Source organism: Suillus subalutaceus (assembly GCF_016647625.1).
Source record: "Suillus subalutaceus strain FC151 chromosome Unknown DFJ58scaffold_20, whole genome shotgun sequence".
NCBI classification, from domain to species: Eukaryota; Fungi; Basidiomycota; class Agaricomycetes; order Boletales; family Suillaceae; genus Suillus; species Suillus subalutaceus.
The window spans coordinates 102,491-129,102 of NW_024540269.1; the positions used below are offsets into that span (position 1 = coordinate 102,491).

A 26,612-nucleotide genomic window follows, 5' to 3' on the forward strand; every position below is an offset into this window, starting at 1 on the left:
ACCGATCAACAGCTCAGATACATTGTAAGTTTAACTTCAATTCATAAAACATCTTGCATACATCTAATTCACTTGAGAATATCCAAGATCGCCTTTAACACCTTCCTTCATATCAACAAGAGCCTGAAGCATCTTCTTCCCTCTGTCATTCAACCGATCACGGAAGCGGTCCTCCGTCATCCACAACAGTCCATGCTGGAGGACATTTTTCGCTCTTGTCGATCCACCACGTGTGTCGCCCATGCATCCATGAAGCGTCGCGCGGCGCTGTTTCGAGTTGTATGCTCCGCAGTGTAATATATTGTTATTATAGAACACCGACTCGCCAGCTTGATATTTAAGCTTGGTGAGACACACTTAGCGAGGAAATAAACTTTCGTGAACTGACGTTGCAAGGTGGCTTGAATCGCTCCCGGCATGTCTAAAGGGTTCGCAGGTGGTGCTTGTGTCATTGACTGAGCTCTCTGAAGCTCCGTTCTCGGCAGTTTATGGGTCTTCGGGACGAGGTAGAGACACGAGTCCTCGTACAAAGCGCTGTTCACGATTCAGATAAATCATCGACGAGTCGACGTTGGAGAGTACTCGCGTATTCCATTGGACCTAGAAGTCATTTAGAGCGAACGGATCATCAACCGCGAGCACTCACTCCATGCGTCCAGAGTCCAAGAGCAATAACCTCTTCCTCAGCGGTCGCGTTTTCTCGTACATCATCACGATGCCATCGAAGCGCAAAATCGTGTTCTAATGGGTTGATTAGCAGGTTAAAAAGCTCTGCGAAACACATCAACGCCAAACAAATTATCAGGCAAGCAACACACATACCCATCTGCAGTTCATCTTGATTGCATTGCAACAACTCCTTCGCAACATTAATAAGCGCATCCGAGGTGTACCACTCTGCAAATGCGGGCTCCTCAAGGTCAGGATGCATGAGGTGTTGAACGCCCCATGAATCTGGATTGCTATCGTCGAAAGGAGGGAACTGTCTTCCGACGGTGCGCCGGTGGGGCCATGATCCGGTTCTGGTCTTAGCTATAGCATGCTCGCAGGCCTCTTTGAGGGCCTCGAACATCTCTGGAGGAATGAGATTTGGGACGATGATGTACCCTTGTTCGTCGTATAAAGCTTTGTTGATGGCTGCAGTCATGGTGAGACGAGGGAATGCTTAATGGAAACTAACATTCATGTTCAAGATGAGATAACTACTTATTTGTGACTGTCAGAGGTGTTCACATGGTTCTATTGAAGAGCCAATATTTGTCAGATTTGAAAAGGTCGTCGAGTCGCGGCTCGTACGGAGCGGTCGTGCCGCCTGCCGGAAGTTCTTCTGACTACGGATCCCCGTTCCCACGCTAGTTTTGTCGACTCTCTACTTTTATCTGCAAGACTTGATCTGATTACCTTAATCATTCCCCATCCAAATTTTACTCCTTGCCATTCATGCAGGGCTTGTACCACATACTATGATACTGTAACCGTCTTGTAGCATCTTGTGTGTTGAGCTTGATGTCCCACACCGGTCCAACGCCTTCACCTACCAGGTCTTTCACGTGTGTGCATGTATTTGATGCCTGACCAAGTCCCCGTGTTTCCTTCCCATCCTGTCTTTTGAAAAGTGCGTATTCCTTCGCTGTTCTGCGGACCGCATATCGTTTAATGGCCGAACTTGGCGCTCTATGTGTCACCGTGGTCAGTGATGATCCTGTGTAGTTTTTCTTTTCCTTTCTGAATTGCCCGCACCTGTCATCATAGAGGCAGTTCACCAACTTCCTGCAAACTTTGTCCCGAAGAAGTATACCCTTCCATAATCTGTCAGTTCCCTTCTGTCGTACTTCTAGCTCCGGGTTGGGTGCTGCACCTAATTTGCATATTGTCTCCCCTTTGTCAGACGTACATTGCCCTCTGTCTTCCGTTAGTGCGTCGTCTATATTTAAGATTTCCTTGGTGACCCAGCCCTCATAGCGATCCATGAACTAGAACATATTCTGAACCAAAAATCAAACCATACTATCCCGAACCATGAACCAGATCATAGCATGATCTTTCAACCGGACGTAGCCCTCTAATCTGACCCACATCAGTCATTCTCATGTGCTTCGCTAGCTCCACGTGAGCCAGCAAGTTTTGATGTCCTGGGACCTGCATGAAACTTTCGTGTGTTGCCTTTCTGTCTGGTTGAGTTTTCGTAGGTGGCTTTTCTGTCTGATTTTGCGGCGAGCTGTGTTACACTTCTGCGTCATCTTCGTTCGTCGTGTTTGGACAGGCAATTTGTATTTACTTATACAATGATTTTGGTAATACAGCAGCGGCGCAGCATTCCGAGTCATAGGCTCCCTGTTACCCTCCGCTCCCGAAAACAAGGTAAGTGCATTACCTCACTTACAACAGGGGTCAAGACCTCCAGCACCGCCCGGTAGGGAATTTTCTACTCGTATGTAAGGTTAAGCGCTTTGCCATCGCGTGGTTGATGACGCCCACTACGCCCAACCTTCAGTCTCCCTCCGCTTACCACACCTAATTTCCAACCTGCGCCCTCCCGCGGCACGTGTCAGGCCTAACCGCAACCGCACGAAACCTGGCGTCGCTTCTACGCCTTGAAACCTCACCGGCCCCCCATGCCAGAGTAGAGATCCTCCACCAGTTCCTGCTGGAGTAGGGGACCCCGGGGTAGGAGCCGAGTAGGAGCCGAGTAGCACCGCAGTTTAGCGAGCCATTCAGTGTCCTTCAAGCTTCGTCGTAGCGTAGTGCTCTTCACCACTTCTTGCTTTGCTCGCGACATGCAAGCACACAGTCGCGGATACACCGCTCGACTGCTTTCGCCCAGTCACCAGGAAAATGTCGGAGTGCTTATTCTACTGAGTAAGACGCATAAGATGGAAGGTGATTTAAGAAAAATCTGATCACAACAACCACAAAATTATGGAGACGCAATAAATTTTATTTCCAAACATGTATTTATGTTCTAAGCTGGTGCAACTTCGACAAAAGATCTTGAAACAGACAACACGCCGCAGTTATCATTGCCGTTCGAGTTGCCATTTGAATTTTGTTGGACTGTTGTCCTGTAATATTTGCAATGGACTCTTTTTTTATCTGGAAAGCGATGCTCGCGTGTGTGGCACAGGATGGCGGTAGTACCAGCGCTCGTGATTTGGAATACCTGGCGGTGATAATGCCGATAAGATACAAGCAGTACAGCCCCCTATACCTGCAGGCTTCGGAGATGCGGTTGAAGCCGGAAAAATTGATGCTGAATAACTCTGTGATGGCGTTGTCAGCGGCATACACAATGTAAGGACAACACGTTTGATCCCGCGGAACCAATCCCGCCGGCATAATATTTATAGGATAAGTTGGGCGGAGGGAAGGTGGGCTTTGGCGGAGAAGGACAGTGGTGGCCGTACAGGGGTACGGGCGCTAAAAGCGCGCCTTCAACGACTGGAGACATACGAGGGCAGCAAAAGTGACAGACGAGTGGAATTAGTGCGATGGAGGGCATTAAAACTTGACTTGAGGATGGGTATCCTGGACAAGTAAAGTGATGGGTAATGAACAATCCGAGTTGTAGGTCCAGGTAACGCCTCGTCGTTGCTGTTCACGTTGGCGTTGGCGAGCGCCAGAAAGTTGCGCCACTGCTGTTTGTATTACTTGAGTGAGACAGATAAATTTGGAGCTCGAGGGTGACGAGGTTTCCGAAGGTCTTGTCATTACGTACGTTCTTACATGACGCTGCACGTCAGTAGGTATCCCTGTGCTCGCTGGGAGCTTTGGGGCCGAAGTACTTCAGAAAAGCTTGGTAAATTACAGGGCGCTCATCACTCCAGTGGCGCAGCATTTTCCTACTAATACCCTTCTGGAAGGATTTCAAAATTGTAAGACTGGAATGGAGACTGCACAAATATTTCCGAGGTGACTTAAATCGCCACATCATGCTGCAGGATGACTATCCATAGCCTCAAATAACAAAAAAGACCAGTTAAGGAAATAGAGTAATTCCTCTTATGAAATCTAAATCTACCTTAACGGTCAGAATTGACACTTTGTATCTGTTTGGGCCACTAACGCCAGCTATCCGCTGACTCCAGGACCCTCTTTTCCAGTTTGATTTCCGCTGTGTCCCGAGTGGACCTATCTTCTTTGACGTGCACTTGCTAGACCCGTTGCACGCCTAATTTCGCCACATCACTAACGCTGATATTTGAAATCGCCGGCCCATCTGCACGTTCGTGTCTTCCGAAGCACCAAACGGCATATCCTGGCATGTTATGTAGCTCAACGCCTGAGTTGGTCCCCACAAGAGAATTTCGTTGTTGACCGTGCTGCGGATTGTGTGAGGACACTTTTTCTTTCGTTTCTAGGGAAATCACGCAAACGCTTATACACGATAGCATCAGGCGCGCATGGTCGTCAGTACAGTAATGCACGGGTAACGAATCCCGGATGCTAACCTTTTCAATCGACTGGGATAACGCGAATTGAATATGCACGGGCAATTTAAGCATAGTGCTTGCGGGTAAAGACAGAAAATTCTCATGATCAATGGTATGTGCTAAACTACTATGAGCAGATACTGCCAAAAGACCTCCATACAGAACTGTTGAACGACAGATACAGTGATCCCGTGATACCAGACAGAAATACCTGTGTAAAATGAACACAATGAATTTCCATCATTGAGTAGTTCTTGATCGATCGCGCTCGAGGATGGCGTCGATAAAGAGCCACTGTCAATAAATCTGAAGATCCGGGATGATCGCAGACTATGCAGTACTCTTAATAGGGGACTTTGGAGCTTAAGCATGACCCGTGGTAGTCGCTGCCGTGGTTCAAATTTCAAACCTCTCTCAATAAGTTAGTCTCCCCCTAGTCAGACCGTATAGAAGGAAGACAACCGTTCCAATATGAACGGTCCGGAATCCCAGAGTGCCGCATCAGTAAAATCACCGATTCCTTTTCCAGCCCTGTGCCTTCAGATTTCGTCGCGACAAGTCTAGACCAGCTTATTTCTTGCTTTTGGTGCTTTACTCCCTGAAGGCAAATTACAGCTGTTACCAAGAATAATGAGATTCATTATTTTTTTTGGAGGCACGGAATTCCAAAACGGATTAGGCAATATGTCTTATTCTTGTCGTTTATCGTGATAACAACATATTCTAGCCATGGTCAATCGTAAAACCAGTGCTGATCTCAAAGAATGTGCGCTATACCTCTGGAACACAGGCTGGGAAATCCGGCCTGTCTTAGCTTTTTTTGCCTTCGCACCCTTGGATTTGCTGTTTGGAGCTTGTACCTGGTCACCTTCGTCTTCACCTGTTGAAGGAACATCGGCCTTTCGCTTACGACCTATCTGGGGCCTGTTGGCAGCCTTCGTCGGCCGTGGATTGTCGACTACAAGCTCCTCCGAGTCATTGGGTGCAAACTCGTTGATAAATGTAAAATTCATGGCAGCTCATATCTTGGATAAGTACTATGTCAACTCATAGCACCAACGTAGCAGACACTCACAAGGTTCCGAAGCAGTTTGCAGACTATCGGAGAGGAGCTGATCGTGTTCATCCTCGGACTCCAGCATGACAATACTATCTTCGGAAGGTGTTTGCGACATGCCTCGTGCATAAGATATCTAGATGATGGTAGTTTTGCGATAGGGAGACTAGATACATCTGAAATAGGCGGTTTTCCAAATTCGGACGTGCATGAAAAAAAAATGACGAATTTCATTATTGTTGAAGGCGAACAAGATTAAAATGCCAAATGAGGTAAAATACTACGATGTAAATACTAAATACAATCGAGAATTTAGGTCGTGCGATTTCAATTTGAGGCGTGATGGTCGGCATATTTGTTAATGTAGTCATATAGGTTTGCGGTGAAATGTGACGTAGACGGGAACCAAGTGAACGGCGCCGTAGATTAACTCAACGTGCCAGTGGATGTTGGAGATGAAAGAGAAAAAGGTAAGTACTCGAGCAACACCCACGTCCCTGGTGAAATGTCTTCTGATATTTTTAGATTCACATCAGCGCATACTGCGTTGTCACGCATAACTGACAGGTATATGCAAAATTCTCCGAGATCACAAATATAATGCTAGGCCCTGGCAGTCACCGGCTGCGGTGAAGCACATGCTGCAGAGTTTCCTTTATTGGACAATGGTTTACCGGACATAACCAAAGACTGATCGGAGGGACAACTTGAAGTCCTAATCATCTAGTGGGCGTAGAGCTTGAAGCAACAGAATCCAAAAGAAATAACCGTATCGGAATGCTTACAGCATTCACGGGGAAAACTTGAACGGATTCCACCCAATGGTAATCAAATAGTCATCTCATGATAGTTAGTTTCCGGCTATGAATGATCGTAGCTCTACAGGAGCCCCCAGTGATTTGAGTGGTGCAGCTCTCGGCGTGACTTAGCCATTTTGCTACTAGTGCATTATTCTGCGGTGCTACTCCACGATCGTGAGTCCTAACTTTACAGTATATAAGCTCGGGCCTCCGAGTAGATTTGCACTTAGTATCTTCGAGTCCTACCCTCATTTCGTTTTAAAGTCTAGAGTCCTAGACATTTCGCACAATGGCACCCATCGCAGTCGCCCCCACCACAAACACTGAATTCGTTAAAAATCTCAAGGCATCCGTTGTCTCTCCACTTGAACCCGATACTCTTCATGATGTTATCGCTCAAGCTGCCGACCACTATCCGTTGCACGAGCTTGGTTTTATAACCTCCTCGGCACACGACTCCTCCATTCAGACAAAGACCTTCAGCACGTTCAACCAATATGTTCGCAACCTTGCGCGTGCCATGCTACAGTGGGGCAGACCCACAGGCTCAGTCGTCGTCGTGTACCTGACGGAACACGAAGACAATATGGCTGCAGTATGGGCGTGTCTATTGGCTGGCTATGTGCCCTGCTTGCAGCCTGCACTTAGCGCACAACAGGCGCACAAGGAAGGCCATGTTGCCCACATCAAGAACTTATTTGGGTCTGCTATTTGGCTGACCAACGAGATTGAGGCTGAGCAGATCAGCACCATCTCTGGTCTGGAGGTTCACCTGCTCTCGGAATTAAAATCATCGGCGGAGAAATTTACCGTCTCAGCTGACTGGGTTGGGTACGAGGCTAAGCCAGACGACGAGGCAATCCTGTTCCTGACCTCAGGGTCAACTGGATTCTCGAAGGCGGTCGTGCACACGCACCGTACGATCCTTGCTGCATGTCGTGCCAAGGGCCAAAGCTACGGCCTGACTTCCGAATCTCGAGTCTTGAACTGTAAGACGCATGTGGTTTAAACTTTTAGTCTTTAATTGACGATCATGACATTCAGGGGTCGGATTTGATCACGTCGCGGGATCGTTGGAAATGCACATCACACCTTTGTTATATGGTGCTTCGCAACTCCACGTGCACGCATCTGCTATTCTTGCTGATCCACTTCGGCTGCTCCGTCTGATCGATGAGAAGGCATGTCAAAACCCAACTATAGCTTAATTTGTCTCTTACTATCAATATTCTATTTTAGTCCATCGAATTGGCATTCGCCCCGAACTTCCTGCTCTCCAAGCTAACTCGTGATCTGGAGAAGCGCACCGACCTCTTTGGATGTTTCGACCTATCCTCAATCAAGCGGATCAACAGCGGAGGTGAAGCTCTTGTTTCCAAGACCGCGAAAGCGTTCGCTGCCATGATGAAAAAGTTTAGCAAAAACTCCGTGTCCTTTGCGATATCCCCTGGGTTTGGAATGTCCGAAACTTGGTAAGGCTGATTGTGCCACATGGGTACAGATATCTGATGGGGTTTTTTTTTAGCGCCGGATGCATTTACAACCCTGTGGATGTCCTCGCAACCGAGCCTGCTCACGAGTTCGTTGATCTCGGACGTCCCATTAATGGTTGCGAGATGCGCATCGTTAACCCCGCAGATGGCGTCACCCTGCGCCCTGACGGGGAGAATGGCGAACTGCAGGTTCGCGGACCAATGGTCTTTGTACGCTACTACAACAACATCGAGGCCACGTCCTCCAGCTTTGTTGAAGGCGGCTGGTACCGCACCGGCGACGTTGGCATCATCGAGAATGGTGTCATGCGCCTGAGCGGTCGTATCAAGGATACCCTCATCGTCCATGGTGTCTCATATGGTATCCCTGAGCTTGAAACCTACCTGCAAACCGTTGACGGGGTCACACACTCATTCCTCGGTGCTGTTCCCTACCGCGCTCCCGGCCAGGAGACCGAAAGTTTCATTATTTTCTACGCGCCAACTTTCGACCTCGATGGAGCAGATGCCTCTGCCAAGCTCTTCGCCACGCATCGGGCCCTGCGGGATATCTCTGTGAAGATGATTACCCTGCCACCTCAGATCATCATACCCATCCCTGTGAACCAGATGGAGAAGACCACTCTCGGTAAACTGTCTCGTGCCCATCTGATCAGTCTCTTCAAGCAAGGCCAGCTTTCGAAGCACATCACGCGCGCTGAAGAGCTTCTCAGTCAGGCACGAAGCGTTTCCTTCGTCGCCCCGTCCACCGAGACGGAGAAGGCGCTCGCCAAAATATTTGCAGGTATCTTCAACCTCGCGGACAGCGAGGTGTCGGCGAGCGACAACTTCTTCGAGATCGGCGGTAATTCCATTGATGCTATCCGGTGAGTATATCTGTTTCCGCCTTTAAACGACTTTCACTGACATAAACTTCAGCCTCAAGCGCGAAGGAGAGGAACACTTCGGCCTGCCTGATATCTCCGCCATTCAAATCCTCAAGCACCCCGTTCTCTCGAGCCTGGCGAACTACATCAACTCCTTGCTCTCCAAGGGCACTCAGACTGAGGAGTATGACCCCATCGTTCCTCTCCAACTCAGTGGAAATAAAACACCGATTTTCTTCGTCCATCCTGGTATCGGAGAGGTTCTCATTTTCGTCAATCTCGCCAAATACTTCCATAATGAGCGTCCCTTCTATGCTTTCCGTGCTCGTGGCTTCGATGCTGGCCATCCCTATTTCACCTCCATGGATGAGATGGTTACCTGTTATGCCGCAGCAGTCAAGAAGACTCAGGCGACGGGACCATACGCCATTGCAGGCTACAGTTACGGTGGTGTTGTTGCTTTTGAAGTTGCAAAGCGGCTCGAGGCCATGGGCGATGAAGTGAAGTTCATTGGTCTCATCAACATCCCTCCTCATATCGCCCCTCGCATGAACGAGATTGATTGGACGTCCGGCATGCTCCACTTGTCGTCCTTCCTTGGTCTCCTGTCGAAACATGATGCTGATGATCTGGCTCCTCCCCTGAGACCGCTCACGAAGCAGGAACAGCTCGAGTTTGTGTGGAAGATGGCGCCTCCTGAACGAATTGTCGAGCTCCAGCTGACGCTCGAGAAGCTTGATAAATGGGTGGACCTAGCTGGGTCCCTCATCGATTGCGGACTAGACTACAACCCATCAGGCTCAGTTTGTAAATCAGTTCACTTTCTGACTTCAGAACCGCTTGCTCACATACCTACTCCTCAGCCGCACTCGACGTTTTCTATGCCATTCCATTTGCCGGAACAAAGATTGATTGGCTCAACAACCAGCTCAAGCCATGGTCTGGCTTCAGCCGTGGCGAGGCATTATATACTGATGTGCCTGGGGAACACCACACGCTCATGGACCTTGAGCACGTCCCGCAGTTCCAGAAGATCTTCCGCAGCCGTCTCGAAGCTCGTGGGGTGTAGAGGTTTAAACAGAGGGGTATATTCCAATTAGATCTTTTCTTGAGTCGATTATTGTACTATACTGAGGATTCCCGGCTCCCATGGATAGTGGGGGGAAAACACGTCTCTCTGTATACTGTTATTGTAGTTTCTCTTGTTTGTACTAATGCTCCCCTGTGATATGATTAGACCTTCTGAATAACTTGGACATCGGGTTCGACATCAACGCTAAGCAAAACTATCAGGCAAGTATAACACATACCCATCTGCTCATCTTCATCACATTGCAGCAACTTCGAAACATCGATGAGCACATCGGAAGTGTACAACGGACTTCCCAAGGTCGGGATGCATGATGCGTTGAACGCCGCATGAATCTGGGTTGCTATCGTCGAAAGAAGGGAACTGTCCTCTGACGGTGCGCCGGTGGGGCCATGATCCAGTTTTGGTCTTGGCTATAGCCTGAGCGTGGTCTCAAGCATTTTGAGGGCTTCGAACATCTCTGGAAGAATGAGATTTGGGGCGATGATAGTATACGCGCGGTATAACTGTATACCCGTGTTCGTCATAGGTAGGTGGTGATAGTATAACTGGATGAAGGCTTGATGGGAACTAGTGTGCATGTTCAAATTTCATTTCACCCACTGTCTTTGGTCATGTGGATGCAGGTGGATGCAGAGAAAAACTACTGGCTCTTATTCGCGACAGAGGTGTTCATATGCCCCAGTTGAAGAATCAGTATTTGGTCCAGGAGGCGAATAAGAGTGACCCGAATTACGATATAGCCGCCCATCCTCACAACTTGCTCGAGGCAGCAACGAGGCTCGCAAAGTCGGTCATCAAAATTGGTGACTTTGCTTGTCTGCAACTGTACGACCATCGACTGAAATTCTGAATCTGATCCACATTCTTTGGCCGTTCGGCACTCGCGAGGCTGCTAATTAGGTAAACATGGGAAACGATGATATGAGGTATGGTCGCTCTGTCGGTGCCGCACGGAGTATCCGCTTTACTGATCTTGCCGTGTACTAGTAGGGTAGAGGACTTGCCAGACGATTTAACACCCTTTATTACTCGAACAACTCAGGACCATGTCAGCGGAGGTGCATTTGGCGATGTCTGGAAATGCAATTACAATGCAGATGGTGTCTCGGCTGTGGTCAGTCAAAGTTTTACTTGTTTACCATGCGCTGGCCTACTACGCCGACCAATTTATCAACACATAAGGTTGCGATCAAGGCCTTCAGATATCCAGAGCAATACTATGATTCAGACAGAATAAACAGGGTAAGTGATACACGCGAGGACATGTTAGCACACGCTACTAGTACTTATGCCATTTGGATCATCCAGAAAATCAGCCGAGAAATTGGCATTTTGAAGATTCTACGCCATGACAACATCGCACCATTGTTGGGCACAGCGACAGGATTTGGACGGCGGCCAGAGTTGCGCAGCTTAGTAACTCCGTGGATTCCTAACGGCACGTTGAATGCCTACCTGGCATCTAATCACCGTAAGGGTCTGACAGTGCTAAATCGTTCACGCATGGTAAGTAGAATTTTTATCATATCGTGTCAAGCATCAAGATTAACTCGAAGTTGGAAGCTAGAGGATGTCGGCGCTGGACTGTGTTACTGTCAGTTTCATCCATTTTCTCAAGATGTTCTGGTAACCTACCTTGGGGTGCAGTGCACTCGGTGCATATCGTGCACGGGGATATAACAGGGGTGAGCCCGGAGCTACTGAGGCATTCTTGAAAACCAATGAACCTGTAGGCGAATATACTGATTGACGAGGGAGGCCATGCGAGGCTAATCGATTTTGGTCTCTCCACTATTGTCCGACCTCTTCTCGGCCAGTCACACTTAGCTGCGACATCTATACACCCAGGTGCAATCCGCTATGCAGCACCAGAACTTGTTCTATCAGATGAGGTCTGTGACCTACCTTTGAAAAAAGCTGATATATATTCTTTTGGTTGTGTGATGCTTCAAGTGAGTTGGTTGGTCCCGAAACGTTCGCATGAGGACTCATTGAGCAAGATTCTCTCGGGTCGGCAACCTTGGTCTGAGATCAAGTCTGAAAAGCACATCATTGTTATGCTGTCTCAAGGTCGTAGCCCGCAGCGCCCCAGCGGCCACCCTGCAATGACGGACGCAGATTGGGGCACCATTCAAAAATGTATGCAATCCGAACCCGAACTTCGACCATCAGCAGATGAAGTACTCGACTTTGTCATGCGTAGATTTTCCTCATCAGGTCAGCCTGCAAAGCTCGTGGTGCCTTGTTGGCCATCCATTTACATGAGCTTCAAGATTCTTTTAGCTCACCTGATGATTCTCCCGATGATGCGCAGGGTGGCTTCCCTGGTGCTTCCCTGTACGATGATTCCGATGACTCTGACATTACAGAACACTCGCCCAACAGTCTACCACCCCACCCTAATCAGGGGTTGACGAATGTAATCATAGAGCCCCGAGCTTGGAGATCTTCGTAAGTCCAGATATGCACAAATTCACAAGTTTGAATATTCATTTTTCCAAGTTCTTGTTCGTCACTCCCGAGTCTTGGCAGCACCGGTCCCGTAACGGTGTTCGGCACTGCTTGTTCATCACTCGACACTGGTTCTTGGCCATCACTCCCGAGTCTCGGCACTGGTCCTGTAACAGCGTTTGACGCTGATTCTCGTAAGTTACTACACAGGCGTCGAGGTGAATATGTTTTACCATTAGGAACAGTTCAATCGACCAGCATCGCGGGACATGAACAAGGACAACTGCCGCCGCCACTTCCACAGGCATCGTCAAGCAACCACGGAGTACGTGCCCTGCTTAAGCCGCATCCCTACTTACTGATCAGAAGTAGCAGACCCGCCCACGAAAAAGAAGTGTTGTCATCTTCGGCGAGAGCGGCTCAGGGAAAAGTTCGGTCATCAATGCAATAACGCAAACCCAGCTTGCGGGGACATCTAGTGATGCGACGGGTTGTACTTTCAGTTATCAATGCTACCCAGTCGAAATCTCTGGCCAGAGATATGTCCTGTTCGACACCGCAGGTCTTAATGATGGGAGTACTGGCGCAGTGCCGGCCGCGAAGGTGGAAAAGGAGTTGAAGAGGCTGCTACGTGGTCTCATGAGCCCTGGGTCGGATGGCATCGGCCTTCTGGTATACTGCGTGCGCAGCACGAGAGCCCGTCAGGCCCTCATTCGCAACTACAATCTTTTCTACTCTGTGATCTGCCGGAAGAAGGTCCCGATCGTCGTTGTCGTCACAGGGTTGGAGAACGAGACCGATATGCAAGGTTGGTGGTATGCCAATGCCAAGGAGTTCAAGAGTCGTGGCATGTATTTCCAAGACCATGCATGCGTCACGACGCTTCACAAACACGCAGGCATCTCAGACGTCTTCAATTGTCGTATCGCAGAGTCTCGCGGAATCGTGCACAACCTTGTCGTCAATAACTGCTCGGAATGGGCGGTCGACAACACCTGGTTCAAGCAGTCTTTTGCAGATGTGCGATACGTGATGAGGCATAATTGGAATAGCAAAAGGTCTTCCCCATCTACCCTCATCGTCTGTGGCTCGTCACCAAAGGAAGAGGAAGACCTTGTGCTGCTTTCGGTGGGGAGACATACCGGGTTCGCCTCGTTCCTCCACCAGAATCGACTTCGAGCGCAGGAGGGAGGCATGAAGGAGATCTTCTCATATATTATGCTCGCGCTGACACACTCTCTGTGGCTCGCCAGACGTTCCGCGAGTTCTACACAGCGTACCGCGGGTAACATGGTGCCGGTCGTCGTCGTGGTCAAAGGACTGAATGATAGACAATCCGCCCGTCAATGGGTTGAGCGACATATCATGCACCACGGCGCTGGTCTTTTATTTTCGACATTTTCTCCAGCTGGAGACCTCGGAGATAATTCTTTAAGGCGACAGGCGGAGCAGAACTTGCAGGATCTTATTAGACAGTCCTGTCTCATCCGAGGCGTGGTGAAAGGCGGGGGCATGTTCAAAAGATTCGCGAGATTCAAATTGTTGGGTTAGCTGTGATTCCACGAGTTCTTGTATCCCAGGAGGAGAAATCTGTTGTGTCCAAGTCATGCTCGAGCTATGGACAATGTCTGTATTTGAATTCACCTGGCTAGTTGCCATGTTGACTTCTTTGTGTGTATTACGACTAGATGCAGAGGGGCACGTCGTGAGAGAAGGTTATTTGATTTCGTCGGTTCGCAGTGAACGCGCTGCTGAAGTCGTTCGGATATGTACAGTGAGTGGCCAAGCTCCGTGCACACAAATTTATCTTGAAAGACTCACCTCACTCTCATGCAAGTCCCTCCATCCCCCTGCAGGTAACTACTAGCTATACCGATTACACCAATACTGTATGCAATCACCCTACTCATCTATTACAGCTGTTTGCATATATGATGGCAGTCGCTAGACTCGTAACCGGTACCTAACCAGTCTGACTATGCGTCAATTTTCCGTGGTAGTATACGCCAGACTGGTCACGAGCCTAGGCAGTCGCGTCGTTTTTTAAGTGCAGATCCTCTTCGTCGAAACTGCCATCTAGGTCCTCCTCAAGCATGAGAGCCAGATGGTTATGTGCTGATTTTTGCGGCATTGCAATACATAGGAGTTTAAACGTTTAAGCTTATGTAGTACTATCACCAAAAAATTCTAAGTCTTAAGTTTCCTAATTGAACGAAAAAAAAACGATGCGACTGCCATCATAGCAACGGCCCTCCGGGCATTCCAGGACCCTTTCCATTTATCGTTCTCGATGCATTGTCTCGTGCGGTCCATTATTTCATCTGCATAACCATATATCGGACTGACTAGTATTGCTATCGACTGTGCGTCCACTTTTTCCCAAATCTTTATACCTGCAACACTCGTCTTGTCATGGGTCCTCATATTCTCCTGGTACTCAATCCAATTGTACTCAATCCAATTCCTACGCGCGGGCCGCCGGTCACATCGTCCTCCTCCAAGTCCTCGAATCCGTCTTCTACGGCGCAAACATAAGTGACATCCTCACACACTTCACATACCCAATCCTCAACATCATCACCTGGCTCCCATACGGCGTCACCCACCACACAGTTCGCCAAAGCCTTTGGCTAATGAAAAAGTTTTCGTTTCGGAGCGGTCGCGCCGCTTCTGCCGCGGCAAAATAGCTACGCTCCTTTGAAGACTCGGAATCAATGTCATCTTCGACGGCTCACACCTGGGACACAGTCAGAAAAGTTCTATGGGTAGATGCAATACATGTATTGCATATGAAATGTATTGATTTCGAATATGTCCCCCAATTTGAACAGCATTTGCCGCGGACTCTTATTCGGCTGTGTCTCAGGTGTCATACGGAGCGGTAGCGCCGCGCCTGCCGCGGCGTGATGCGGCATTTTCAGCCGTGTCAAAATAGCTATTTGTGCTCTTTTCTAGTCTTCTGACTACGGGAGACTAATAACCGGACCTCGTAGAGAGAGCTTTGCTTTCTCGTGTTATTTTTCAGGTTCAGCCTGCAGAACCTAGACCATTTCCCGCTTTCCGATGGTTTCTTTGGAATGATTCGAAGACTGCTCACTCTCGTCGTTGTTCTTAGGAAGCCCCCAAATACCCTCAAAGTTTCTTATGCTGTTTCACTTTGATGATGATTGGAACCTGGTGAGCAGTATTTTTGACTTATTTTGAGCCCGTCCAATCGATTTATCTTAGTACTGTACGTATCTATCACCCGATGGACCTCAACATCTCGACTTGGGCTACCCTGTGCATGGCTGCAAGACGCGCATCGTCGACCCCGACAGCAAGACGGTCCACAGGGAGGGAGAGCATGAGCTACAAGTGCACGGTACTATAATATTCATTCACTGCTACAATGATGTGGAGGCCACGTCCTGTAGCTTTGTCGTTGGTACCGCGGCATCAGTAATGTTGGCACTATTCAGAACAGTCCGGTGTTATGAGTCTCACCGTGATCGTTCACGTGTTCACGATCTATTCCAGAGCTGAAGAGGCACTTTGCAGACTGTCGAGAGTATCACGCACTGCTTCTCCACTGCCGCTCCTGATTGTTCACCCGAGCAGGGGATTGAGGGGCTCGTTATTTTTACTCTTCAACTTTCGACGTCCACGGAGAGGAGATATCTCCATAGGGCCGTTTGCCACGCATGTGCTCTCCGTGATATCTCTGTGAAACTGATCACGCTTCCTCAATTTCACCGTTCCCATCAGGTGGAGATGACCACACGCTCTTGAGTTCGCCTTGTAAGCCTTTTCAAACAGGGTGAACTTGTTTGGCACATATCTCGCTGAGGAGCTTCTGAGCGAGGCAGTACCTCTATTGATGTCATCATTGCAGAATTTTTGATCGTGAATGCTTCTCATCAGAGTCAAGCGCGAAGGCGAATAACACTTTAGTTTGTTTGAGATGCTCACTATCGGCAGTAGGTATAATTGGGAGGATGCAGAGCGTAGTTGGCTGTTTCCGTGTTCGCTTAAGAGCACGCCCTCACAAAAAGCGGCTTCAGCGCACGCAGCCTGAGCCTTTGCCTTGTTGTAGGTATCGCAGATTGCGCAGACCTCGATCACGTGTAGTGAAAATTCGGGCTGTGGTGCAAGTTAAAGGGGATATGTATGTGTATATACATGTAGACATATGCCGTGCGGTGCTACCGCCTCTGAGTCGCAGCAGCCTCGGTTTACCTCACCGCATTATTACCATTTGGTTGGTTAGCGGAGAATCTCGGGTGGTCGTGTACGCTCCTGATTTGTCGAGCTGTTGATGAAGACTTGGGTTTCGGCTTGAGCTCTTCGGGCTCGTTGACCGGCGTGATGAAATTCAATGCTATTTCGATTGCAAGAGTGGCAACAGCTGCAGCGCTGATTTTGCTCCTGGAATAGATGAGGTCAGTTACATAAGAACGAGTGCATCATGATCCTGCTTCCTCGGTGGATTTAAACTTGTGTAAACATTACTGTGTCAGGCTGAGGTATGATTGGTTATTGCTGGCGCTGAGGGCTGTGGTTACCATTGTTGAATGGGGGCCCCAGGTTGGCTGCGGTGTTGCTGCGGGAATGTGTCAAATACCCTGGCATGCAACCTCGCTGATTTATGAGTAAGCGATAGAAGAGAGTTGTTTGTGACTCAGTGGAGCAGCTCCGTGGTCCCAGCCAACTCAATCTTGACCAGAGGTAGTGTTGATGAAACTTAAGAACGAGCAACAAGAATTACAACACTACGTACTGTCTCGTCTTTGATGAAGGCTGAAGCGCTGATGTCGAAGCTATGTATAATGTGATAGCCGAGCACTGGAGTTGAAGATAAACATGGAGTTGCGGCTGTGCTACTTACCTTGACTTTTGGCTGTCACGGTGACACAACTCCTACAACAAAAAGACCAACCCGCCACGTAATTTTCACGCTCGCTCGCTCGTTTCTGTTTCACGACGATGGACAACTATTCAAACTACGTCTCAAGTTCTCCTCCCTATTCTTCACCGTATTCCAACGATGTTCATCAAGACGCTCGCCGAATATCTCGTACTCCCAGTCCAACTCCCAGTGAGATACAGGCCCTCAATCAGAGGGGATTCTTCAATTGGAAGTCCATATTCGACAAAAAGAAGATGTGGTCAAAAAAACGGATCAGTGCGTCTTCATCTCCCTACAATTTCAACCATTGGTTTAACGACGAGCAGTTATTTATATTGCTCTAACCCTCGGCATCGTTGTGGGCGCCCTCTTCATATTCTATCATGACCAAATAGTACGTGCAATCCAACCAGCAGCCACTTGGATGCACAAGTATGTCACTTCCAGTCCCGTCATACCCCAGCACTCACTTTTCTTTCAGCTTCAAGTTTGGATGGATAATCCCTATAGCGATTTTCTTTGTGATATCGTTCCCTCCGGTATGCAAATCAAACCCTTCATCTCATATCACACTAACGTGCTTCCAATCAGCTCTTCGGCCACGAGATACTGGCTATCGTGTGTGGTCTCGTATGGGGCGTGTGGGTTGGTTTCGGCATAGTAGCAGCTGGCACTTTCATCGGTGAAATAGGAAACTTTTAGTACGTCTTACTTCCTATTGTGTTTTGCTCATTCCTTACCGTTTCCTTCAGTGCCTTCAGGTACCTCTGTACATCTCGCGGTGAGAAGATAGAGAAAGGCAGTGTCATTTACTCGTCTTTGGGAAGGGTCGTCCGTGAGGGCGGTTTCAAGATTGCGTTGATTGCCCGTTACAGCGCCATCCCGCCTCACTGTGTGTTTCTTCCATTTTCTCATACAATCTTTGCCTTATGTGTCTAGTCACCACTGGATTATTTGCAGTATGCGGCATGAACATCTTTATTTTCATGCTGGCAGCAGCCCTCTCTATGCCAAAGCAGTTCATAACTGTGTACATTGGAACTTTATTGGAAACTAGTGCTACCTGTAAGTTCTTAACCGTATGTACGACCGTATCCTCATTTCTTCCTTCAGCGTCCGCCTCTACGAAGAACACGATCATCAGCGATGTCATTGGTGTCATCACCGTCCTGATCACCATCGCTGCCATGTGGTATATCACCAGAGAAATAAATCGTGTCAAACCACAAATCGTCTATGAGCGCCGCAAAGCACGGTCAGTATAATTCTTGTCCCTACTCATCAGAATCTTATTATTTCCTCAGTCAAGCGAAATTAGACGCCGAGAGTGAATCACTGTATCAAAACGGCGGTGCAGACACCTCCGCAGTATTCAACACCTCAGACACCACTCTCCCCCTTAACTCCTTCTCAGACGCCCCCTACGACGCCCCCTACCAGCAATGGGACAGTGAAGGCCGCGCCATAGGCTACGCACCAGACCCACGCATACATGCGCCCCAACCTAAGAAACCGGAAAACCCAAACCCATTCCCAGGTGACACAACCCCCACATTAGGAACCAAGCCTCTCCGCCAAGAAAGCACGGACACTATTGGATGGGAGTTGCAGGCTAACGCCGCGCAGGGCCAGAGTTATAGGTTAAGCGCGATAGCAGCTGAGCCTCTGCGGAACCCGTATGAGGATGAGGGTGAGATGGATGCTGAGGAGGTTGTTGGTGGAGGGTATCCGCCTCCGTCTATTGCTGGACGGCCGTCGTCGTCTGGTGTTGGACGGTCACCTTCATCTGGTATTGCTGGTGTTGCTGCGTATGCACCGCCCCCTGGGCCTCCGCCTCCACCGCCGGGTGCTGGGTATACGTTCAGTGCGCCGGGGCATAGTTTTTCGGGGGCGAGTTCGCCGCCTCTGCCTAGTACGACAAGGCAGTAGGTTGTTGAGTGCTTGTGACATCTTTATCCTGTGCCTTTACCCCTGGTTATTGTCAACCCTTCACCCATCTGGCTATCACAGCCTCCGTCACTCGCGTGTTCTACTTTTCTTTCATTCCCATCACTATTTTATTACTCGATTTGTGTTCTTATGAGCCCATGTGCATTGCGCGTGATCCACACGTACATAACGATAACTTAGTATAGGTTAGAGTACAATTGGAGTATGTATAGTTTATTTTGATACGTTAAGGTTGGATATCCTATACCCATAAGCTTGGAAGCACCCGAGAACTTTTCGAACGTTGGACACGATTTTTGGGTCTGCTGGTTTCCTACACTTGTGCCAACAGGAGCCTCATAAATCCGACACTTGCATGGGTTTGTATAACCACTACCAGAACCAGCCGGTTCAGTCGTCAAATCGTCCGACTCTAGTCTGACAAGTTCCACGTCCCCAGCTAGATCGAGCCATCAACAACCATGGACAATGATATTGGACACGAAGATCATGAGTTCCCCAAGGTCGTATCAGCAGCTGCTATTTAGGATTCAGGAATATGCAGTCAGATACTGAACCCCATCATAGGAGTTGTTGATATGGAAGACCCGCTGCGGCTCCGGTTAGGCGCTCAGGCTTTTTTTTGTGATCTGGGCGCTGGATGAGGCTGAGTATTGGGCGCCGAGACATTCATTCCAGTATGCAGTGCCTCGAACGTCACGTTTATTTGGAATAGTTGATGGGTACCTGACAGTCTCCATTGGTGGATACGTTCGTGTTCCCATAAGCTTTTCTTGATGCTTGCTCCAGGCTATTGGATGTGGATTTGTCGAGGGTGTATGAGTTGGTTTTGGTCGCAGTGGTATTTTGTGCGGGACAACTCTTGATAAGTACGACATACATACTGACATTGTAACATCGTATCGCGCTCTAATGTCAGTGGCGTTCTTACCGCAAAGTAGCTCAAGCTGCTTCAAGTTAGACTCGCTGGACTGTCAAGACAAGTCTTTCCAGTTCATAATTGCGTGCGTCGGAACTTTGTTGGAAGTAGGACGGGTAAAATGCACAATCTAAAGATGCAACGAGCAGCAGCTAACAAAATTATGTTCTTTACATGCACCCACCAGGAATTTTTACTTTGGCAACTTCTGCAGAACTGCAGCAGAAGTGAGTGCATTCCAATGTTTCTCCGCATCAGGAGATTGCCTGCATGCTCTGCCACACTGGGTCGCCTATAAGTGCCTAAGTCTTTCCGAAGATGATTGATTGGGCGCGAGTGTGGAAGTCGGATGTACGCTACCTTTGGGATATCGTCGTCGTCGTCAGAGTTGCAGCTGGCGTAAACAATTTTAGTTGAATCCTAGGTCGACTCGGCATGTGTTTCATACAACAACAAAAAGACTGCCCTGACTCGGAAGAAGCCTGAAGAAGGTTGGAACTTGGCTGAAGGCCTAGATTCATAGGCAAGAATCGGACGGTGTATTTACTATTTAGCGCCAAATGGGCAAAAATGAACAAGGAAAACACAAATCTGGGCCTCAAATAGGCAACTTTTTGGCTGAACATCATAGGGAGCTTCCGGTGGTGGGCACCATGATTGGCATCTAGACTCTGAACCATATTGTTCCAGTATGCAGCGCCTCGAGGCGTCTGAGCTGTATGGGCATGCGTTAATACGCATTACCCTGCACGAGAGTATATTAGCTCTTCCTGCACTCAAGCTAACACTACTATCAACATCATATTTTCCTCTTGAGTCATCTGCTGCAGTTCGATTTGATCGACATATCTACCATTATGAATCTCAAGAGACGTGGAGAAGAGTCTCAAAGCGAACCTGTGTCAGGCAATGTGGCTTTCAAAGCGGTTCGTTACGACTCAACCAAACTTCTAGCACTCATTCACTGAATATATGTTCCAGGATGATGGGGTTCCAAATATTGTGATATTTGGAATGACGGGCTCAGGAAAGAGCTCCATTATCAACATACTCTTAGAACGAGAAGAAGCACCCGCGTCAAACGATGCAATGGGTTGCACAGCCACGACCGACAATTACGATTTCTCAATCGACGAGAGGAAGTATAGAATATGGGATACTCCTGGGCTTAACGAAGGCTCCGAGGGACTCGTCCCTGCAAAAGTGGCCCTCAAAAACCTGAAGTCTTTCGTCAAAGAACTCATGCGCGACACAAATCGTACTCCTCTTTTCATCCTTTGCATCGAAGGATCGCAGGACGTGAAAGCCCAGCTGCGCCATTACGATAGTCTCAAATCTACCATTGGCGCTGCTCCATTTTCCATCGTAGTCACGGGTATGGACAGGTGCTCGTCAAGCCCTTGGAGCAAGTGGTGGGGCGAGCACCGGAATGTCCTGCAATCGTTCGGTGTGGCTAGCGTAGACCATGCATGCGTTTGTACGCTGTTGGATGGTGATGAGCCAGCCGGGTCTCGGGAAGAGCTCATCGACCTCATCAGGAGAGCTACTCTCCGCCCATCTATGCCTGCAGGAATCCAGCGCGATAATGAGGAAATCCATGTACGCCGCGACACAGACCCACTTATCCCCAGAGGGCAACCCAGCTCAAGTCTTAGCGAAGGAGGGTCTGAACAGACATTCTTCGACTGGAAAGGGCTTTTTATCTGGAATCGACCATGGACAAGGCGCAGAATAGGTGCGCATTCAATAGCTGTCCTACAGGTCACAGTCTGATGGAATGAATCGTATTGCCCCAGTAACTTGCGTTTACCTGGTCGCCATCATTGTCTTGGTTTCCCTTTTTGTGTTCTTCCATCATCAGATAGTGCGCGCTTTGCAGCCTGCAGTGGAGCGGATTCATGAGTGGGTCTACTTTGGGTTGAAGCATGCTGATTGCCTGATACTAATTTACGGATCTACGTCAATAGCTTAAAATTCGGATGGCTCATCCCAATTGCGATGTTCTTTGTGATGTCATTCCCTCCGGTGAGTCACATGAGGTTCTTCATGCTGAATTGCCTCGTTGACCGTAATTTGCGTTCTCAGTTGTTTGGTCACGAAATATTGGCCATCCTCTGCGGGGTTGTTTGGGGCGCTAAGGTTGGCTTCGCCATCACCGCAGCCGGCACTTTCATAGGTGAAGTCGCCAACTTCTAGTGAGTTTTATTCAGTACTTTCTATGAAAAGCTTTGAACGTTTCTCTCAAGTACTTTCAAACATTTTTGCCAAGCTCGCGGAGATAAGTTGCAGAGAGACAGCATCACATATGCCGCTCTGTGCAAGGTGGTTCGTGAACGCGGTTTCAAAATCGCGTTAGTCGCGCGCTACAGCGCTGTTCCAGGGCATTGTAAGTTTCTATTATACGCATACGTCATTCGTTAATATTCGCTATTTCCAGTGACAACAGCCATATTCGCAGTGTGCGGAATGGAAATCTTTACGTTCATGCTGGCAGCTGTGCTCTCTCTTCCGAAACAATTCGTTACTGTCTACATGGGTGTGATGCTTGAAAGCGACCCAAACTGTGAGTCATTAATGGTTTTGGTCCGTTATGTTGCGCCTGCTCACATACTTTACAGCACCTGGTGCTTCCACTAGCAGGATTATTGGTGATGTCATTGGTGCTATCACACTTCTGGTGACTGTCGTTGCAATGTGGTATATCAACAAGGAAGTGAGCAAAGTGAAGCCACGAGTCATACAGGAGCGTCAAAAGTCCCGGTCAGTGCCTCATCATATAAAGAGGCGCTTGACCACTTACGACTTCACCTTGCAGATACCATGAAGACGACGCCTCGCGAGAGGATTCCTCCGCCCTCGACGATATGTCCGATGATGCTCATGACGACATGTCGTGTGAAACCCTCAATAATGAAAGTCATCCTGAAGATGCACGCGGCCATGCGGGCTCCATCCGTACCCCTACGCTTCCATACATGCCGGATACCGAAGAAGGTCAAAGATATAGGTTAAACGCCCTCCCTGATGATCCGTTTCACGGTCCTGTCGACGCCACGATTGGTTCTGAGACCATGACATTAAGTGTCACGCGAGCATCGTCCCGGTCTTCTGCGGCTCGGACTGGAGGGCCGTCTGCCGGGCAATACTACACTGCTGCACAATCGATTAAGCGGGCGCTTCCGTTGACGATTTCCCCAACACACGCTGTTATACAGCAATCAGCCTTAGCGATCACGTTTCTGATATTCTATTTCAAATGTGGAGTGTGTGGCCACCGCGTGTGTGTATGTACTTACTACAAGTTTACTAGCTCAATTTTCATTCATAAGTTACTGTCTGATGACGTCGCCGCAACATGGTAGTGTTTCTGAGTCACAAATTTTGTATTGAATTTCGAAGGAAGATGTGTTATGCGAGAGCAGGTTCCCGAGGCTTCACTCACGGGAACTGCCATTGTTGGCGTTATAGCTTTATACGCACAAAGACTTCTGATGCACCTCTGATGGATTTGGTTGAACTAGTAGTTTCTCTCCCGGAACCCGAGGCTTCTGCACCCCCGGTACCAGACGGTCGGTACCTTGCTCTCCACCGTGACTGTACGTAAGTATCAGTCTTAGTTAGAAAGTTAATAGAGACAGTCCCAGAGAGTACCAGTAGTGGCAGACAACCGTCAAATGACACTGCCGCAATAGTGCCAAGATCATGATAATGATACGGGTCGGTGCGCAGCCTCGTCTAAACTTTTCCGAGTCAGCGCTTATGCCGCATGGCCCACGTCAAGACGTTTACTTAAATATGACACACTCCGCCGTGCCTTGGAGAGCACAGCGATATTTCTCTTGCACTCGCTCGCCCACAAGAGACGGTCTGAGACGGTCCACGGTTGACTCGACGGCCGTTTATCTTGAAGAATCTGTCTCGCCCCTACACAAACCTGGCTGTTCGTGTGGACGACTTCCAACCTTTGGGTCACCTTCCCACTAGGCGATTGAGTGATTCCTGTAAAATTTCCTGACCGGCATAGTTCAATGGTACGGCGTGCGTCTTTCTGACTGACGGGAGATGTCATAATCTCTTTGATACAGATCCCCAATGAAGCTGTCGGAGTGACACCTTACGTTCCCCAGTTCTTCTGGCGGTTCTGGCTGTCTGATGCGTGAGTCGTTCGTTCATGACCTATGACCTCCAGTTTGTCGCTGACAGGAGATACATATACAGTAACCCATCGAAACACACCCTCGACGATCACCGCGTTCATGCGTATGACGTCTTCAACAACGAGCTCACTGAAACGCGTCGTGTTCCCGAGCAAGTTCAGACGATCTTTCATAACTTTGATATCCCATCTTTGGGTGAAGGTTGCCGGTCTGTCTTGCATACCGCGGAGAAGGCCTTCACCCGTCTGGAAAATGAAGTGGAGCGGATCCTCAGTGAAATGATATCAAAGATCCGCTCTTCACACTCTGGGGAATCACGACCGGACACGAGGCTCGAGCTGCCGATTTCGAGACATTCTCGAGATGCATTGCTCCGGTACTTTGTATTCTTACGGTATCGAAACAGTGACAAGTACACGGAGACGGTTGCCAGCTTGACGACACGTGTCATTACTGGCAGTGGTGCGGTCGTTAACGCTGGACATGCATGGCATCGGGTCCGTAGACGTGCTACGTTGGGAAGTTTCCATGCCTTTCTGCAGAGCGAGAACACCGACAAGAAGGTGTTCCGTCACTTTGAGGGTCTTGACTGTTGGAGGTTCTGCGATGCCGAGATCTGTATAGGTCTGGCGTCCGAAGGTCAGCAGTTTGTGCTCCCTGACTCATGCTTTGCCAGCCTCGACGAGGAGTTTGCTGGTGATCCGTGAGTCTAAGAAATCATCATATATCGGGTCGTGTTGAACACATGGCTTCAATAGCTCATCAGCTCATCTACTATTCCCGATTATGCCTACTATCGCTCTCTACGTGCTCGGCACCCAACGCGAGGAGCCTCGGTCGCATGGTTCAAGCGTACGGGACCAAGTGATGGGAGCTGCCGCTGCTTGGATTGACGTTGGCATCGAGTCACCGGCCGATGTGCACCTTCGTAACGCATCTCTTCTTCAGCAACACCCAGCCCGGTTATACTTCTCTTCCCTCACTTCTGTCACCCAAGCTATCGCGCATTACGACAGCTTCCGTTGGGTGTCTGAGCACTTGGACTACTCGCGACTGAAACAACGTGCTAGGCAAAAGGCAACGCTAGAGCAGTTAACGAAGACTCTGGTCGTGAAAGGCAGCGTGTTACTTGTCGACCTCACAGACGAGGTTGAAAAAGTAGGCAACGCACCTGTATCTGGCGGTTCCTTCGCCGACGTTTGGAAAGGAATCTGGACGAATTCCCACAATGGGACACAACCAGTAAGAAACATTTGGTCGTCTTCCCGATTCAGTATCTTAGTAGTTGGTTGACAGGTCGCGCTCAAATACCTTCGCCAGTACATGCACATGACAGACGAAATAAAGGAAAAGCTGATGCTGGTGCGTGTACATCTCCAAATCAGTTTGCTCATATGTGCTTAATGAAGGACCACAGCGGCTTAAATCAGAGGTCGTTGCCTGGCACCGCCTGCGTCACTCAAATATCGCACAGCTCTATGGCGTTGCTCAGTCTCCTAACTCCATAGCCATGGTTTCCCCTTGGTGCGACAATGGTACATTGACGCGTTATCTGGAAACAAATCCCGAAGCAGATCGATTTGCATTGGTAAGTCAGGATTTAGATGGCTGACACGCTTATCCACTTACACGAGATGCAACAGATCCAGCAAATAGCTTCGGCAGTCAGCTATTTGCACAACTGCCAGCCAGTCGTTATCCACCGCGACCTCAAAGGCGTAAGTTTGTCTCCATTCATGCTTTTCCGACTCGAAATTTACGCTTTGGATTCCAGTCCAATATACTTATCGGGGACGATGGTCAAGCTCTCTTGACAGACTTTGGTTTGTCAAACGTTATGGAAGAGGTCCTTGAATCCGAGCCCAGCATGCGGAACAGTCGTTTTGCAACATCGCTCTTCGCTGGTTCAACTCGTTGGATGGCACCTGAACTCATTGAAGCGCTCACCAATGATGATGATGCTCAACCGCCTCCAATCTCCACTAGCAGCGATGTATACGCTTTTGCATGCGTTTGTCTCGAGGTTGGCTCGTCCATTTGTCTGTTTGTTTCTGTTCGTTGACAGTGTTTTGCAGGTCGCAACCGGTTCTCTTCCTTTCTCACATAGGAGCAACGATACTGCAGTCATCTTCGACATCATGAGGGGCGTGAAGCCCTCCCGCGGATGCGCTCCCATGAACCTGCGGCTTCCGGAGAAGGAGGTGGACCACTTCCGGAAACTCCTTGATAGGTGTTGGAGCCCAGCACCGTTCTTGCGACCCACCATGACCCAAATCAAACAAGAGCTAGCAGGCTATCTCGGGTTGTTGCATGTAGACCATTACGCCGAATCATAACGACATGCATGATACAATATGACTTAATTATTTGCATACATTATATATCAGCACATGTACAACATACCACACGTATTATTCACAGCTGGAAGTTCAGAATAACAACGCAACATATCACTCACCCTTGTACCACTATTGTACACTATACAATCCCGATGTTTTTCTTGTCCTC

At 48.8% G+C, this 26,612-nt stretch overlaps 8 protein-coding genes across 8 annotated transcripts; 7 read left to right on the forward strand and 1 right to left on the reverse strand.

The window, feature by feature from the left end:
• Window positions 1-63: 63 nt before the first annotated feature.
• DFJ58DRAFT_655461 (uncharacterized protein) lies at window positions 64-1,147 on the reverse strand (the record flags this gene model as incomplete). Its single annotated transcript, XM_041381850.1, has 5 exons — window positions 64-329; window positions 389-521; window positions 571-600; window positions 647-771; window positions 823-1,147. 5 exons carry the CDS (start codon window positions 1,145-1,147, stop codon window positions 64-66), a joined length of 879 nt encoding a protein of 292 aa, XP_041247270.1.
• Window positions 1,148-6,539: 5,392 nt separating this feature from the next.
• Window positions 6,540-9,985, forward strand: DFJ58DRAFT_866153 (atromentin synthetase). The gene is made up of 6 exons (XM_041394179.1): window positions 6,540-7,276; window positions 7,332-7,468; window positions 7,527-7,759; window positions 7,813-8,646; window positions 8,699-9,453; window positions 9,510-9,985. The coding sequence occupies exons 1-6, from the start codon at window positions 6,577-6,579 to the stop codon at window positions 9,713-9,715; spliced, it is 2,865 nt and encodes a 954-aa protein (XP_041247271.1). The 5' UTR covers window positions 6,540-6,576; the 3' UTR covers window positions 9,716-9,985.
• A 1,249-nt stretch (window positions 9,986-11,234) lies between these two features.
• On the forward strand, window positions 11,235-13,509 carry DFJ58DRAFT_680034 (uncharacterized protein; the record flags this gene model as incomplete). Its single annotated transcript, XM_041383192.1, has 9 exons — window positions 11,235-11,245; window positions 11,303-11,333; window positions 11,387-11,424; window positions 11,473-11,691; window positions 11,740-11,956; window positions 12,013-12,190; window positions 12,242-12,384; window positions 12,436-12,515; window positions 12,566-13,509. Coding segments are annotated over exons 1-9 (1,851 nt in total), but the record flags the coding sequence as incomplete, so codon positions are not given.
• A 1,173-nt stretch (window positions 13,510-14,682) lies between these two features.
• DFJ58DRAFT_655417 (uncharacterized protein) lies at window positions 14,683-14,877 on the forward strand (the record flags this gene model as incomplete). The annotated part of the gene is made up of 1 exon (XM_041381849.1): window positions 14,683-14,877. A coding segment is annotated over one exon (195 nt), but the record flags the coding sequence as incomplete, so codon positions are not given.
• Window positions 14,878-15,147: 270 nt separating this feature from the next.
• Window positions 15,148-16,014, forward strand: DFJ58DRAFT_771743 (uncharacterized protein). Its single transcript, XM_041389168.1, has 2 exons — window positions 15,148-15,367; window positions 15,419-16,014. Exons 1-2 carry the CDS (start codon window positions 15,335-15,337, stop codon window positions 15,713-15,715), a joined length of 330 nt encoding a protein of 109 aa, XP_041247274.1. The 5' UTR covers window positions 15,148-15,334; the 3' UTR covers window positions 15,716-16,014.
• Window positions 16,015-17,062: 1,048 nt separating this feature from the next.
• Window positions 17,063-19,336, forward strand: DFJ58DRAFT_771744 (uncharacterized protein). Its single transcript, XM_041389169.1, has 8 exons — window positions 17,063-17,354; window positions 17,405-17,510; window positions 17,560-17,617; window positions 17,670-17,779; window positions 17,831-17,970; window positions 18,018-18,143; window positions 18,192-18,333; window positions 18,383-19,336. Exons 1-8 carry the CDS (start codon window positions 17,156-17,158, stop codon window positions 19,005-19,007), a joined length of 1,506 nt encoding a protein of 501 aa, XP_041247275.1. The 5' UTR covers window positions 17,063-17,155; the 3' UTR covers window positions 19,008-19,336.
• Window positions 19,337-20,601: 1,265 nt separating this feature from the next.
• DFJ58DRAFT_185598 (uncharacterized protein) lies at window positions 20,602-23,586 on the forward strand. The gene is made up of 9 exons (XM_041379098.1): window positions 20,602-20,873; window positions 20,929-21,682; window positions 21,744-21,849; window positions 21,915-21,972; window positions 22,033-22,142; window positions 22,194-22,333; window positions 22,385-22,510; window positions 22,566-22,707; window positions 22,763-23,586. The coding sequence occupies exons 1-9, from the start codon at window positions 20,805-20,807 to the stop codon at window positions 23,307-23,309; spliced, it is 2,052 nt and encodes a 683-aa protein (XP_041247276.1). The 5' UTR covers window positions 20,602-20,804; the 3' UTR covers window positions 23,310-23,586.
• Window position 23,587: 1 nt separating this feature from the next.
• On the forward strand, window positions 23,588-26,609 carry DFJ58DRAFT_699331 (kinase-like domain-containing protein). Its single transcript, XM_041383546.1, has 9 exons — window positions 23,588-23,978; window positions 24,033-24,103; window positions 24,166-24,807; window positions 24,863-25,346; window positions 25,401-25,466; window positions 25,522-25,692; window positions 25,748-25,822; window positions 25,879-26,127; window positions 26,180-26,609. Exons 1-9 carry the CDS (start codon window positions 23,976-23,978, stop codon window positions 26,438-26,440), a joined length of 2,022 nt encoding a protein of 673 aa, XP_041247277.1. The 5' UTR covers window positions 23,588-23,975; the 3' UTR covers window positions 26,441-26,609.
• Window positions 26,610-26,612: the final 3 nt, after the last annotated feature.

Coding starts and splice junctions, on each gene's coding strand:
- DFJ58DRAFT_866153 (XM_041394179.1), top strand. CDS start 6,577: ATGGCACCCATCGCAGTCGCCCCCACCACAAACACTGAATTCGTTAAA. Junction 7,277..7,331: donor CGAATCTCGAGTCTTGAACT/GTAAGACGCATG, acceptor CATGACATTCAG/GGGTCGGATTTGATCACGTC. Junction 8,647..8,698: donor AATTCCATTGATGCTATCCG/GTGAGTATATCT, acceptor CATAAACTTCAG/CCTCAAGCGCGAAGGAGAGG.
- DFJ58DRAFT_771743 (XM_041389168.1), top strand. CDS start 15,335: ATGCTGTTTCACTTTGATGATGATTGGAACCTG. Junction 15,368..15,418: donor TTGATGATGATTGGAACCTG/GTGAGCAGTATT, acceptor GATTTATCTTAG/TACTGTACGTATCTATCACC.
- DFJ58DRAFT_771744 (XM_041389169.1), top strand. CDS start 17,156: ATGGACAACTATTCAAACTACGTCTCAAGTTCTCCTCCCTATTCTTCA. Junction 17,511..17,559: donor GCAGCCACTTGGATGCACAA/GTATGTCACTTC, acceptor CTTTTCTTTCAG/CTTCAAGTTTGGATGGATAA. Junction 17,971..18,017: donor CAGCGCCATCCCGCCTCACT/GTGTGTTTCTTC, acceptor TTATGTGTCTAG/TCACCACTGGATTATTTGCA.
- DFJ58DRAFT_185598 (XM_041379098.1), top strand. CDS start 20,805: ATGAATCTCAAGAGACGTGGAGAAGAGTCTCAAAGCGAACCTGTGTCA. Junction 21,850..21,914: donor GCAGTGGAGCGGATTCATGA/GTGGGTCTACTT, acceptor CTACGTCAATAG/CTTAAAATTCGGATGGCTCA. Junction 22,511..22,565: donor GCTTGAAAGCGACCCAAACT/GTGAGTCATTAA, acceptor CATACTTTACAG/CACCTGGTGCTTCCACTAGC.
- DFJ58DRAFT_699331 (XM_041383546.1), top strand. Junction 24,104..24,165: donor CGGTTCTGGCTGTCTGATGC/GTGAGTCGTTCG, acceptor ATACATATACAG/TAACCCATCGAAACACACCC. Junction 25,693..25,747: donor AAGCAGATCGATTTGCATTG/GTAAGTCAGGAT, acceptor GAGATGCAACAG/ATCCAGCAAATAGCTTCGGC.